Source organism: Peromyscus leucopus, chromosome 9 (genome assembly GCF_004664715.2).
Source record: "Peromyscus leucopus breed LL Stock chromosome 9, UCI_PerLeu_2.1, whole genome shotgun sequence".
NCBI lineage: Eukaryota > Metazoa > Chordata > Mammalia > Rodentia > Cricetidae > Peromyscus > Peromyscus leucopus.
The window spans coordinates 22,634,540-22,650,103 of NC_051070.1; the positions used below are offsets into that span (position 1 = coordinate 22,634,540).

The window sequence follows — 15,564 nt, forward strand, 5'->3', positions numbered from 1 at the left end:
CCTTATACTTGTCTTTGAAAACTTCCTGGAGCCATTCCTTCCTCAAGCACACCCCAAATACACTCGTACACCTCTCACTGAACTACCACTGTGAGCTTCTTACAAGTCCTTTTGTCTCTATTTTGAAGCCGCTCTGTCCTAAATATTCATCTATAGTTATCAGAATGATCTTCCAAAGTTATAAATCAAATCAGCTCACCCTCTTCCACTCAAAACCCCCCATGACTTGACATCACAATGGCGATAAATCCAAATGCCCTTTCCTGCAGCACCAAGTCCTGCCTTCTCTGACCCCATTGTTTGCTACTTTCCTCACTTCCTATGTGCAGGTCATCAAACCCTTCTAGCAGGTCCTATCACAATTTTAAGATGCTGTGATGATTACTTCCTGTTCCTGCCCACCCACACTTTATAATTTTCTGTCACTCAGGTCTCAGCTTTGGTCAACTTTTCATAGAGGCCCCTCATCAAGAGGACCTAAAGAGCATTCAGTTACTCTCCAGCACAAACCCTACTCTAACTGTGGGGCCTCTATCACTGCTTGGCCTGTCCTTTATGTGCTTGCTACCACCTCTGACCACAAGAACAAGATCTTCGTGACATGGCATCAGTCAACAGCATACACAGCTGCTAAGTCCTGTGCCTAAAACAGTTACCATCTTGTTACAAGTAAATGCTCAACAATGGTTTTTCTACACAAATAAGGATACATATAAAACATAATGTACGTTCACACTAGAAGTGGGAAGTGTGCCTGCTGCCTAATACACGATCTTCTTGAAATATCAAAGGAGTAAGAAGGCTATTGCCAGTACTGCAACAAGATAAATCTATTACAGGGGAAAAGGAAACAAAGAATTGACCTTTAATTTGCAGCAAAAACAACAAGAAACACGGGTAATGTCAAAGTTTATTCACATAAAGTTTAATCCGTCAAGTTAATGAAAATATCAAAAATTTTGAGTTAGTTATGGCAGCAGAAATGTAACTTTTGTTGCAGATAATACAGTATTTGGTATTTCTGTCGGGAAGCTATGCTGCCGAGAGAGCAATGGCGTTAAATCTTAACTCATCAGGGTCACGCTCCATGAACTTCTTGCAAACTTCTATGGCATCCTATGGGAGGGAAAGTATACGTTTTCAGTTTATAAAGTCTGTGTCCTTCTAACTCATACTAATTTTATACTGAAGACTTCTTTTTCAACATGAGATGAAAACGAAAAATGTCAAAGAATAAACAGGTGGCAAACTAATTTGCTTAGCATAAAGTACAGCAAAGACTGCCACCCTTCGCCTGCCTGCTTCGAGGACCGGGGATCAAACCCGTGCCTGTGCCTGCTCCATCTTCAGAGTCTCACAAGTTGTTCAGGCTGATCTTAAACTCACTCTGTAGTCAGGCAGGTCAACTCCCATTCTCTTTTCTAATTTTTCCAAGTAGCTGTGGTTATTAATCTCTGCTATGAAACCCAGCTGATGAATACTCTTCCTTGAGGGGGTTTTCAAAACCTTTTAACCCATGAGGTGTGGCAATACAGCCTTTAATTTCAACCCTCAGTAGGTAGAATTCTTCAAATTCGAGGCCAGCCTAGTCCACACAGCCAGTTTCCAGGCCAGCTAGTGCTGTTTACATAACAAGACTTTGTATGAGAACTAACAAAATTTATAAAACAACTTTTAACCTGAAAATTACATAATCCCTTGATAATAAACCACACTTGTTCCCATTAAAAGATCTCTAAAATTAGGATCAAGTCACAACTAATGGTATCTTGGACTGAATGGAATATGACCTGAAAATGAGCAACTCATTTTTATCTTTTTCAAACTTAAGCTTGTTCACACAGAGTTCTGTAAGCCTCTTGCTTGCATAGTATTAAGACTAATTCAAAATTTTGGTTGGGGATTTTCTAAAAAGATCAAGGACCCAGAAGCATCCACAAAAGAAAAAACACTCAGTCATCTTTCAAGAAGTTTAAAGAGAATAAGAAGGTCAAGAAGGTTAAAATGGGCCAATTCTTTTACTGTTACCTCTAACAACGTCTCATCACTAGTTTTCCCATGGTTAATTGGAAATGGTTTCCGTCCATCTGTGGAAAACAGACAAATAGGTAAATTGTTCCTTGTTTTTACCAGAAAATGTATCTTACCTTCCATTTCCTCTCTTACAGTGAGTCAAGGAGAGTTAAGTAGTTTAAGCAATATATCTTAAAACAAGGACTTTCAAATATGTAACCTATGGTTTTAGTTTCCCCCAAATATCACAATTAGTATACTTACACTATTTACACTTAAAAGTATGAGTTTGGATTAACACCAACCCCAAGCAGAAGCTTCTGTTTCTGATTTCTTCATTTCAAATTCATTACACTGCTGCACTTTCTTTCCTTAATGCACTGGGGGAGGGGGGAGGCTTCTCTGGATTACTGCTGGATGGTCCCCGTATTTACAGTGCACATTTTAACTAGGCACGTCTATCTTCAAATAACAATTCCGGCTTTATGTATTGGTCCCTACAGAAGAGAATGCCCAATTGGCCCATAATTTAAAAAAAAAAAAAATTTTTTTTTTTTTTTGATTTTTTCAAGACAGAGTTTTTCTATGTAGCCTTGGCCATCCTTAAACTCAGTGATGTGTCTGCCTCTGCCTCCTGAGTGCTGGGATTAAAGGCATGTGCCTCCACTGCCCAGCAATCATTTTTACTCCTAAAAATACAAGCACTTTTTTAACTTTAAAAAGCTAAATCAGAAGATTTTATGTAAGAATGGCATAATTTTATTAATGAAAAAGACATACAACTGGGGCTTAATTGAATACTATCAATGAAAATAACACAAAGCAACAATTCCATCAACCTAGGACTATTTATGCAAATTCACAATCATCTTCAATAAGCTAGTACTTTTCAACATTATAAAAAAGTCCACAATGACAAAAGCCAATTCTAATTAAGTGAACTGATCTATATCCAAATCTATAACTTCCAGCATGGAGAGATCCTGTTTCAAAAACAAATAAACACAATAATGAAATAGTCTTATGACAGCTGCTCATTCCTCAATAGCCCCTCTGTCCCACTGCTGGAAGAACAGATTATATGCATTATAGTCTACCCCACACAACTGTATTGTTCACCTTTTAATTTTTATGTAAAAGCAAAACAATGCAGGTTTCCCCTCCATAACAGTAATAAATAATGTGTATATTTCCCAGGGTTCTATCATTTATATTCTGATATCTTATTAGGCTCTAGTGAAGCAATAAACTTTCCTGAATAATTTTCATTTACAGGCAGAAGCTTAAAATAATGTAGAATTTCAATCAACCTATTAAGAGTAAATATTAAATAATTGATCTTGAGATGTCAAAGAAAATGAGCACAACAAAACAATATACTATTTCATTCTAACATCAGTTTAGAGCAAAGATAACACAGGGGATGGACAGCCAACCTTCAGTTGAATTTTGCTACTGATGTTGTGAGGTAGGGGACTGACCCAAGTGCACCAAATATGTTAGAAAACACTCACTGAGCTCTATCCTTGATCCTTGTTAATGCGAGGTAGAAACTCACTACATTGAGCAGACTGGCCTTGAGCTCACTCTGCAACCCAGGTAAGACTTGAACTTACGATCGTCCTGCCTCAGCCTCCCTAGCACTAGGATCTCAGGCATGCACCGCCAGGCCTGGACTATTTTTATATATTTGTTAAGAATGGTAACCACTGGCCAGGCACAGTGACACACACCTTTAAACTCAAAACTTGGGAGGTAGAGGCAGGCATATCTCTGTGATTTTAAAGATAGCCAGGGCTATATAGTTACACCCTATCTAAAAAGAAGAGAAGGATAACAAAACATAGAATAATTACTAATTAGCATTGTAGTAGAAAAACCAGCCAGATATTAACTAAACCAAGTGACAAAAGTTAACATCATCAAAAATGACAGAAACGGGCAAATGGCCTTCTGACCCAACGCACTAGGCAGAGTGCAGCGTCACTCTTGTTATACTTGTGCCCCAAAACGCATAAATCATGAGGGCAGAGCAGACAACCCAGACTGAAGGAAAACCTAAAAGGACCTGTCCTATCGTCTTAAATAAATGTCAGTGACACGAAAGACAATAAAAGGTTGAAGAACTTTTGGGATTCAGGGAGACAAAGACACAGAACAGGGCCATAGTCCTGGGTTGACTTCAGAACCTCTAAATGGCATTACTATGATTAACACATAACCAGATCTTTAGGCACGAATGCATCAATGTTGATTTCATATGGCAGTCATACAGAAAAGTATCCACCTCTTTAAGGAAATACATAAAGAGCTATTAAAGGATACTACAGCATCATGTCTATAACACATTTTCCAATGTTTCAGAAACACTAACAGGATCTGACAAACCTAGGAGAAAAGTAAATGGAAGCTCTATATACTATACTTCTAATTTCCATAAATATCCAAAATTATTCCAAAATACAATTTTTCAAGCTTACTTTTAAAAGGCAGTAATACATCAGTTAGAATATTTTAAGTCTGCTTATTCTGTCTACTTGGAATTCACCACTGAACTCCAATCTGCTAATTTATCCAGAAGGAGTGATTCGTTTTTAAATATGCTAGGAACTTACTGAGGCCTCAAGGAAAAAAAAAATGATTATTAAAAACCAGAAAGAACTTGGTCCTTTTCATCAGTTAACCTCACAACTTAGTGAAGAGTAAGTAAGTAACATTGCCAAGCAACTGTCCTGTAGGAATCACCTGCATCAGATGGTCTTAAAAACAAGATTACACAGGATGGAGAGCACAGTGGCAGACTGCTTGCCTCGCATATATGAGGTCCTAGGTACAATCCCAAGAACCAATAGTGATTTTAAATAACTGTTTTCTTAAAACTTGTATTCTTATTCACAAATTCAGTATGAATTATTCAGCTTGCTCAACATTCTTTTTGAACTTATCGGGACCATTAATGTCATTCATATTGGGGTAATGTCAATTTCTGCTGAAGGAATCAGCAACTGTGCATATTTATTTGTTTTGCACCCACCTCAATTCTCTACAATGCTTCTAAGACTATGGCTTTCTTTACATTTCTTGATTTCTTTAAACTCACTTGAAAAACTCTAATCTCAATAGTCTCAAATACATATAGTTCTATATATTTTTAAAATGTTAATGTGTGTGTGTGTGTGTGTATGTGTGTGTGTGTGTGTGTGTGTGTGTGTGTGTATGCGTATGCACCTGTGCATGAACACGAGCATATAGAGACTGATGGAGGGTACAATATCCCTTGGAGCTGGAGTCATAGGAGGTTGTGAGTTGCCTGATATAGGTGCCGGGGACCTGAACTTAGGTTTTAAGCCAGAACAGTATGTCCTCTTAACCTCTGATCCACCTCCAGCCTAAGCTTACCTTTGATGTATATCTTTCCTTCTACCTTCCCCATTAGCCTTTAGGCTCAGAGAATAATCTGACCAACCAAATTGAGGGGTTTTGTTTTTGTTTTTTAATTTTGGTTTTTCGAAACAGGGTTTCTCTGTGTAGCTTTGGAGCCTGTCCTGGAACTCACTCTGTAGCCCAGGCTGGCCTTGAACTCACAGAGATCTGCCCACCTGCCTCTGCCTCCTGAGTGCTGGGATTAAAGGCGTGCACCACCACTGCTCAGTGAGGGATTTTGTTTTGATTATTACTTTGTTTTATATGTGAGTCTTTTGCCTACATATATGTCTGTGCACCATATGCATGCCTGGTGCCTGCAGAAGCCAGAAGAGGGTGTCGTGTCTGATCCCTTGGAATTGGAGTTACAGACCCTTTTGAGCCACCATGTAGTGATGGAAATTGGACCTGGGAGCTCTAGAAAGCAGCCAGCGCTCTTGACTGCTGAAGCTTCTCTCCAGCACTCCCCATCCCCATTGAGTTTTTACTACAACTCTTTCTTTCTCACTGTTGTTTTCAAACATCTTAGATGTTACTTACTGTCTTCTCTATCAATTCTCTCACTTTCAATGACAACATCACTTTTAAAATCGCTGATTATACAGTACATTTACTGTTTCTCTATCAATTTCAGTAAACAAAGTGGGAACAGTCCCATCTACAACAAATAAAGCCTGGTCATTTCTCTCCCCAGGATAAATTAAAATAGTTCTTACCTAATTCATAGAGATGCCCATCTACATGAACTAACGCAATAAAATGAAGATCTACTTTTTCATCTATACTTGGTGCCTAGAATAGGAGGAAAAAATATATTATGTACATTAGTAGCTAAACAAATCAATCAAGTACAAATAAGTGTACATAAATAATATCAACTGACAGAAGACAACATTTATCCAATATTGTTCAAAGCCAATTACTGATATGATTGATGCACAGTGACCATGTGTATGTTTGTGACACCATGTTCACCATCAACAAGGAAAACACATCTTTCAGTCTCACCTAATCTGGAAACTGAACATTTTGTTTAACTTGGAAACCTCACTGTCCAGCATAAGATGCTGTACATGTGCACAGCATATGCACAATGTACACCGTTTAGTGAAATGAATGACTGAACTGATTTAAAACTTCAAAATATGAATGTTAAGACATTTTAATTCTTGACATTAGGAACTCTTTTGAAGTTAAATTTAGGACACCAGAGTGGGCTATTGCTTGAACTTAAAAATCTCATGTTTTGAACAATGCAGTATAAACAATCATTCTAGATTCAAACAGCTTATAAATGAATAGATACAAGGAAATAGTCCTAATGATTATTAACTAGAGAAAAGAAAAAAATAAATACAATAAGCTGTAACCTATATTTCTTTCTTTTCTTTCACTTTTAATGAACAATTTACTATTTAAACTATACCTCCATTTTCCTAAGCTTATCAAACTCAATTTACACAAGCAATATTCACATTTCTTAGACATCTGAATCACTTAGGTAAAGTTAATACAGAAATTGGCATTTTATGATATATATTAAATGTGTTAGCTATTTACCAATTCTAAATAAACTGAAATGAAGCGCAATCACAGCTAAATACATACGGAAATTCAATTGTATGAAGCAAAAATTTCCAAGTAGCTGAAATCAAATTATGCTTTTTATTACCTAATATATTTTAAGTAACACAGTTATCTTAGAACTCAAAAGGTTTCACCTTCAAATAATTATATATTTTTCAATAGTTAAATGTGAATGTTTTGATGCAGAAATTAAAGTTACAGAATAACCATTACTTTTTATTCATTACTACTGTATTTTGTAAGGCATACAGAATGTCTCTAAATGTTTACTGACATAATGATTTATTTAATCTTATTCTTCTGAAATTATTTCCGTTGAGTTATGAGTGAAAGAAAGTCTTCACAAACTGATACGCAAACTAACTCTCATACATTTTAGCCTAGAACTAAAGAATTCCACAGTTGGTACGAATCAAAGTTACATAGTTTTCATCACTCTGTTACTGTACCCCTCTTTACTACAGGCCCCTCTAATGACAAGGAACTTCCAGGAAGCTTTGAGACAATCTATTCCACTAATTTGACAGTTTTGTAGAGTCATGTCTCTTATTGAGGCTAAAATATGCCTCATGTTTTCCATTATGCTGAACAAAAGCCTAGTCCTTCTTAAATCTAATAGTTCTTCGCATATTTAAAGGCAATGATAATGGATTTCTTTACTTCCCTGTCAAAAAAATACTTGTGATTTTTCAATCGTGTATCATTTTATCAGTGACTAGAAGAGAATCTGGTCTTATCAAGGCTGAGCCAAGGCAAATCATTATAAATTCATTACAAAACAGAAATGCTGCAAGGAATTCCTTAACTGAGAATCTTATTATACTGACAGTAAGACAGTTTTTAAAGAATATCAAGTATCTGAAGCCTTTGAGTTATTGTTTTCATAAATGATTTACCTGAACAATTTCCCTTAAGAACTAAACATCATATAGCTTCCATTTTTCATATTTGCCAGTAAAGTGCAAGGTCACTAGAGGTTAAAAAAACTTCAACTGGAGTTGGGGACTTGAATGTGGAACCCAATCCCTGGGAGCTTTGAGTTTCCTATCTGTTTTGAGGTTTAAATGAATATTAAGCTTATAACTGTAGTCAACTGCATCAGGAGTTTTATTTATCTATTTTCATTTGTTAACTTTATTTTTCTTTCACATGTCTGCATGTTTCTCCTGCATGCATGTCTGTGTACCACGTGCACACAGTGCCTGCAGAGGCCAGAAGGGAGTGTCTGATCCCCCAGCTGGATTTACAGAAGGTTGTAAACCACCATGCGGGTACTGGGAATTGAACCCTGGTCCTTTGAAAGAACAACCTGTGTTTTTAACCAGTGAGCCATTTCTCCAGCCCCACCCCCTTGAAGTTTAAATGAGATTGTGAAAATATCTGTCAACTGTTAAGCACTACATAAACCTTATATATTGTTATAATATTAATACATCATCACAAACAAAAGCAAGTATCAAATCTAATGTATCAATGTCCCTTTTAAGTAAAAGTGAACATTAAAATACAAATCTCAAGCCAGGTGTATTTGACTGTAATCGCAGCACTTGACAAGCTAAGGCTGGATGATAAAGACTTTGAGGCTAGCCTGAGCTGTACAGCGAGATCCTGTCTTAAAACAAAAAGCAGTATGAAAAGCCTTCTGACTTGTCATAAAAGGTAAATGTTTCAACTTTCCTCAAAACCTCATTATTTCTGGTCAGCTTTATCCTTTGACCAACTAACTCCATTAGTCTGAGAGTCTAACGTCTGCAATCATTCAACTGCCCAACAAGTATTCCAGGAAATCCAAGAGTAAGCAAGCAACAAGTTCCAGCATGTCTTCCTGTCCAAAAAGAGTCAGCAAACGACTACCACACACATGAAAAACAGAAGCTAGAGACCGGTAAGTTCTGCCTACAGTTTTCTACCTTTTGAATCCTCAATTTAGAAGGCTTCTCATTAATCCCAAAGAACTAAAAAGTGATATAAATAAATTACCAATGCACTCAATAATTACTACATATAAATTTCACATTAGAAAAAGGTTTAAGGTATAATTATAAGGCACTTAATCTATAGCAGGCATGAATGGAATGCTGTATTTGTATTGGCCAGTTGATCACATAAACCCAGTCAGGTAGCTTTATATGCTCATTTGCATCTTACACTTAAGAATACAGAGTAGGAAGGTGCCAAGTAACACATGTGATGACTAACAAGTGATGGCCCCTGGACTACAACTCATGCAGTGCAGCTCCAGTCCATGTTCTTAAGCACTAGGCTATGGAAATGTTTACAAAGTGATAAGGCAATGGAACTAATATGCAGCAACAAACAACAATACACAAAAACATAAAACTGGAAATGCCAAATAACATGCTCATTTATGTTTAGAATTTTAAAATACAGAAGAAATTATTCATGCTTAGAATTAAATGAATTGTCCCCTGATCAGAATGTATTAGATTGCACTCTGTTCTTCTAATTCACCTTTATTTCTCACTGTGTCAAATAGTACATAGCACAGCAGAGAAGCACAAATATCAAATGGATGGATGAATAAAAATGACAAATAAATGCTGCAATCTGGTGAGAGGAGAGAGAGAAGGAGAGAAAGGAGAGAGAGAGACTAATAAGCAGTCTGTTGATATTCAGCACAAATGGAAACTGTGTGATAACCATACTGATACTTGGTGGAAGCAAACGCTTAAAGGCAACTGTGGACTTGATAGTTTGAAGACAGCTTTAAAAGGGTAAATGAGGGGGAAGAGAGGATATTTGACATTTAACTGCTTTTAAATGTTAAAATGTACACATATTTAGACTTCTTGATTCAAGCTCTGTAATGATTTATAGAAATAACAGGTTCCTATGGATGTATGGCACACACCAAAGCTTTCAGTTACTGCTTTTCTAGATGGGCTCTGTCAAACCACAGTCATTGCCTTCAGTGGCTTAGAACATCACAAAGACAAGAGCATGGTTGCTTAATTCTGCAGTTTATTTTAATGTATGAGAACTATTGGAATTCTATCAACTTGGCTATTTCAGGCCATATGTATATGCATATTATAATAGTTGGCTGATACTTTTAGCTTACAAGAGAAATAAAATTTGTAGGACGCCTATATTAATATACAAGGAGCAACTCTCCGCCTCCTACTTGGAAAAGATCGTTAGAAACTGAATTGGCAGTAAAGATTGGATCAAGATTAAACCAAGTCCCTGAGCCACATCAAGGAATAAAATAGCTTAGATGCAACACACTACACCATGAAGGATTTAGATTGAGGACAGAGTAAGTAAAATGACCCAGAGCATGGCAAGAGACTAGTCATGCTCAGAAATATGAAAAAAATAATAATAAAGGAATAGATGGCAAAGAACTCAGGGTACATAGCATTTGTTGACCTAAGTTATCTAAGTGAAATCAGAAAGCTGAAGGGTAAGGAAACACACACTCACTTTAACAATTCATAGGAAGTAAGTGTTATCACAAATGCCAATCAGTATTCATCAACAGGCACATCTCCTTACATTCACAGGATATGGAGTGGAAAGACGGATGTTCACCAAGGCACGGGCAAAAGTCAAGCTAGACTGCAGAGCATGGAGGTATGCTTGCAATCTTATTGGGGTAGAAAAAGCTAATGGTTGAGTGAACCAAGAGAAAAGCACTTTAAAGACTGGAGGCATTTAAGGAAAACAAACACACAAACAAAAAGACTGCCCTTGTCACTGGGAGAAGAGATGGAAGGTTGACTACACTTACAACAGAATGGAGACCCAAAGATGGCAGGCGTAAGAAGGGTCGCCAGCGACGAAGACGGAGAGATGGACTGGTAGCCTTTGCAGGGCCTACATGGTTACGTTTGACCCAGGGCAGGGATGCATGGTGACACAATGATGAGGCCTTCGTTCTGCAGTGGCTAGAATGAGGCTGTGATGAGGATGGCGAGGAGGACTACATAATTAAAAGAGAGAATATTTTACTTAGACCACGTTACTGGGTGATCATTTATCCTTAAAGCAACGTATGGTCATACTTGCATTCATATGGTCAAGTACTTTTAATAATTGTATTCTAGTAAAAGATCACATATGAATGTTGCTTAAAATGGGTAAAGTGGGAATTTATAATCAAGCACAAGGTTATGTTACATAACTTTTTAAGTGCACATCTCAAAATTTACATATCCTCATTTCCATTGCACAGACTCATGAAACTAAAGATTTAAAAGCCACTAAAATATCACTATATATATATATATATATATCTGGCTTTAAAAATGTAACACACAAAATCCACATAACACAGACAAGTCACATAAAGAACAAAAGTGGAAAGAAAACCGAATCATAATAGGCATTGGTAAAAACAATTAGATAGTATAAACTCTGAAAGGGAGTATACCCTTAAAATTACAAATAAGCGCAAAACTAACCCCTCTGAAGGTGATGACCTGAATCAACTAATGATCCTTGTTATTGGCTGACAAGTTACAAGGAAAACATTATAGCCTCTTGTCCATCTTTTGAGTAAATAGCAACATTATACAAAATGTGTACCACTTACATCAGGTACTCTCTGAAGTGCTACGTATCTATCAGTTCATTAATCTCCCAGTAACTGGTGGGATCATTACAACTATATTCACATTTTACAAATCAGAGGAAGCAGAGCACAAATGGGTGAAGTGACAGAACCTAGGTCATGTTGGCAGCACATCGGAGAACTGCAGATAAACCCAAGAGATGAGGTTCTGGAGCTAAATGGTCCTAGTCACCAGCACAGAGCCTGTGTGGCCAAGGTTCTGGTGACAGCTTTTATTACACTAGGTTATACTTGTCTTCTATTATAAGACAGAGAGAGCCAAGTGTAATTGTCTTAAGGATAGATACTGGGGGATGACTTCCCAAATGCTGTGGTTCCACAAAATATACAGGATGTAAAACTAACTTATCAGTGGTAATCCAGTCATCTTATGACTGTCACTTTCAACAGACAGCAACAGTATAGAGGTTTATTTCTAGCCCAACAAAGCCACTACCAGTATAACTACAGTGAGAAGAAATAAAAAGACTAGTCATCAGTTCTTTGGTGATAGTACATTCCACTAGCTATAATATTAGGAAAGTGACTTTAGCTTGAAATGATCTCCAAAATTCTTCAGACCTTTAAAAGTCTATGATCCTTATTGGCACTCTTGATCTGTGTAAGTTAAACACTAGCCTAAAACAGAACTGTCATTTTCCCCCTTGGAGGTTTAAGTTCAGTGTGTTAGCCAGCATTCATAATATTAATCATCCATCAGAAACATATAAAGAAATCCTACCCTTGACTCCATTTGGGAATAAAGGTGAATATAACAGTGTTTGCTCTCACAGACTGGTGCATTCAGTCAGAGTTCACTCAAATGAGAGGCAAAGGGAAGAAGAGAAAAGATGAATGAATGAAAGAGGGAAAATGGAGTAGCGTGAGATAGGGGTAGAGACTAAAGAGTAGTGGAGAAACACGTGTTATTTTCCATGGGTGCTGGCAAAGCCGTGAGATTAGGTTAGATATAATTTTACTGTTCATAGCACAAGGAGGGTTGACAGTCTATGTGCAGGCACACAAGGATGTTGCTGCACATGCAGGAGACTGCGTGTCAGGAGAGGCTGTTAAGTTGGAGGAGGTCAGTGGTTTACAGCAGGCAGTAGGCAAACAGGCACTGTCCTGGAGGCCGACACGCTCATTCCTTTAAGTTGCTTACTAAATGCACACATTTAAGTATTTATGGTCTCATTCTTGGGTTTTGTAAAATAATTTTTAAAACTTTTGTTTTAGTAACTTCAAATTTACGAAGTTACAGAAACCACAAATGGTACAGGAAATATCCAGATATGTCCTTGATGCCCCATATGTTTGATCATTTGTACTTACACTGTCTTCCCTCATAACTTTTCTTCCTGAGACTATCTGAGGGTAAACAAAACCCACTTATTGGTAAGGTATCCAATATTTTCACCCAAAAGCACAAATGTCCCTTTATATTCATGAGAGAAAGCTCCAGAAATGCAGGTATACTCAAATCTCTTATATAAAATCTTGTAATAGTATTTCCATATAATCTGCATGCATCTTCCCATATACTCAGTCACCTCAATTAATTCTTACAACATCCAATACAGTATCAACCCATGAAAAGTTAATGTACTATATCATTTAGAAAATAATGACAAAAATGTCTGTAGATTTTTAGTACAGGCAATTTTTTTTCTTTTTTCTTTTTTCTTTTTTTGGTTTTTCAAGACAGGGTTTCACTGTATAGCCTTGGCTGTCCTGGAGCTCACTCTGTAGACCAGGCTGGTCTTAAACTCAGAGATCCACCTGCCTCTGCCTCCCAAGTGCTGGGATTAAAGGCATGTACCACCATCACCTGGCAACAGGCACACTTTATATATATATATGTATGTTTTTTAATTGTGTGTGTGACTGTGTGTGTGCACAAGCTCATGCACAAGAGTGCAGGTACCTTTGGAGGCCAGAAGGAGGCATCAGATCTCCTGGAACTGGAGTTAGACTTGGTTGTGAGATACCTGAAGTGGGTTCTGGAGACCAAACCTGGGTCCTCTGGAGGAGCAGTACACGCTCTTAACCCCTGAACCATCTCTTCAGCCCTGAGACACATTTTTAAAGAATATTTTTGACCCACGGTTGGTTGACTCTACAGATGCAAATATGATGAATACAGAAGGTCAACTAAGTATAAATCAAGGAAATCTCTCATAGTAACAGTAGTGCAATTATCATCTATGTTTTTATACTAGCACAATATCTAGATTGTCTAATCTCCAACCTATATGTTAATTTAGTCGGTTCATCCAGTCATCGTCTATGCACAATTGTCTTCCAAGGTCTGTAGGAGGCTGCACACAGTGGCACACACCTGTAGTTACAGTAAAGGAGGCTGATGCAGGAGGATCACTTGAGTTCAGAAGCTCTGGGAGTTAGTCTGCTACGCTGATAGGATATTCACACTAAATTTGGGATCAATATGGTGACTTCCCTACAGTAGAGTGCCGCCAGCTTCTCTAAGGAGGGTAAGGAAAGGAACATATCAGGGACTAACATAGACTTCATCATTTAGCCTGGTTCTTTAAAAATCATTTAATCTGGAATATTTCCAGGAGTCTTTGTCTTTACGACATGTTAACATTGTCTAAAAATATGTTGTAATTTTAAATTATGTGTGTCTGTATGTGAGTGTACATGGCATGTGTGAAATTTCCCAGAGCTGCCAGATGTTGAATACCTGGGAGTCAGAGGTGGGTACTAAGAATCAGACTTGAGTATTTTAAAAGAACAATAAGTGCTTGACCACGGGGCCATCATTTCTCCAGCCCCCCTTTCCTATATTTTAATTGTCATCTTTCTGTGAATTTTATTTAAAATGCTCTCTTGTAGATATCATAGTTGAGGCATGTTTTACAACTAAGTTGATAATTTTTCTTCCAACTTACATACCTACATTTAAATGTCTTACATTGTATTAATTGCATGTCATTTTTTTCCTATGGTTGGATTATAATCTATACTGTTAATTTTGTTTTCTCCATTCTTTGTTCCATTGTGTCTTTAAAAAGGTATTTTTGTGATTCTACTTATCTTTACTATAGGTATGTTTATACTTTTAAAAAAATCTATTTTAACAACTGTCTTAGGATTTATAGTTAAGTTTCTTTAATCCTGGTATTCTTTTTGCTGTTATTGTTGTTGTTTGGTTTTTCAAGATAGGGTTTCTCTGTGTAGTCCTGGCTGTCCTAAAACTTGCTCTGTAGACCAGGCTGGCCTCTAACTCAAGAGATTTACCTGCCTCTGCCTCCTGAGTACTAGGATTAAAGGCGTGTGCCACCACCACCCAGCTGCTGTGTTCTTCAAATAATAGCACACAACTTGATACATGGTATTAGAACCTCACAGCAGGATTATCAAAGTATTTCCTCCCATTCTTCATACTATCATCAAATATTTTTACATATGGTATAAACTTCCAATATGTGGTTACTGTTTACTTAGACAATTCAGGTTCCATTTTTGGTTTTGGAGATAAGGTCTATGAAGCCCAAGTTGGCTTCCCACTTGACATCCTCCTGTCTCACTCAGCCTCCATAGTACTGGGATACAGATGAGTGCCACTGTGCCCAGCTACACAATTATCTTTTAGTGCAATTAAAAGTAAGAAAAAATGTGGCTGGTATTCCCAGCACCCACATCAGACAGCTCACAACCACCGGCAATTCTAGCTCTAGTGGGACCCGATGCCCTGGCTTCTGTAGGTACTCACATGTGCACACACATACCCAGAGTTGAAAATACAAATAAATCTTTTAAAATGTGTTTTTAATTACCTTTACTTGTCCCATCTCCAGGACCCCAATTTCTGCATGGGTCCAAATTTCTTCCTGTTATCACAATGTTTCTGCATAGAGAAATTCTTTTATATTTCTTATAGTGGGAACAAAGTGGGAATGAGTTTTCTTCATTTTTGTGATACAGGTTCTAGCTCTCCATTT

At 37.3% G+C, this 15,564-nt stretch overlaps 1 protein-coding gene across 2 annotated transcripts in view; it reads right to left on the minus strand.

The window, feature by feature from the left end:
* Positions 1–892: 892 nt before the first annotated feature.
* Positions 893–15,564, minus strand: part of Uchl3 (ubiquitin C-terminal hydrolase L3) — a 48,417-nt gene continuing 33,745 nt past the window's right edge. The window contains exons 7-10 of one of the 2 annotated variants that reach the window (XM_028864775.2): positions 10,778–10,969; positions 6,153–6,228; positions 2,029–2,087; positions 893–1,116 (exon numbers count right to left, since the gene is read on the minus strand). In XM_028864775.2, the coding sequence (XP_028720608.1) occupies positions 1,033–1,116; positions 2,029–2,087; positions 6,153–6,228; positions 10,778–10,969 (411 nt within the window). In that variant the 3' untranslated portion in view covers positions 893–1,032. The remainder of the gene's footprint in view (positions 1,117–2,028; positions 2,088–6,152; positions 6,229–10,777; positions 10,970–15,564) is intronic. The other variant, XM_028864777.2, reaches the window with a different exon arrangement.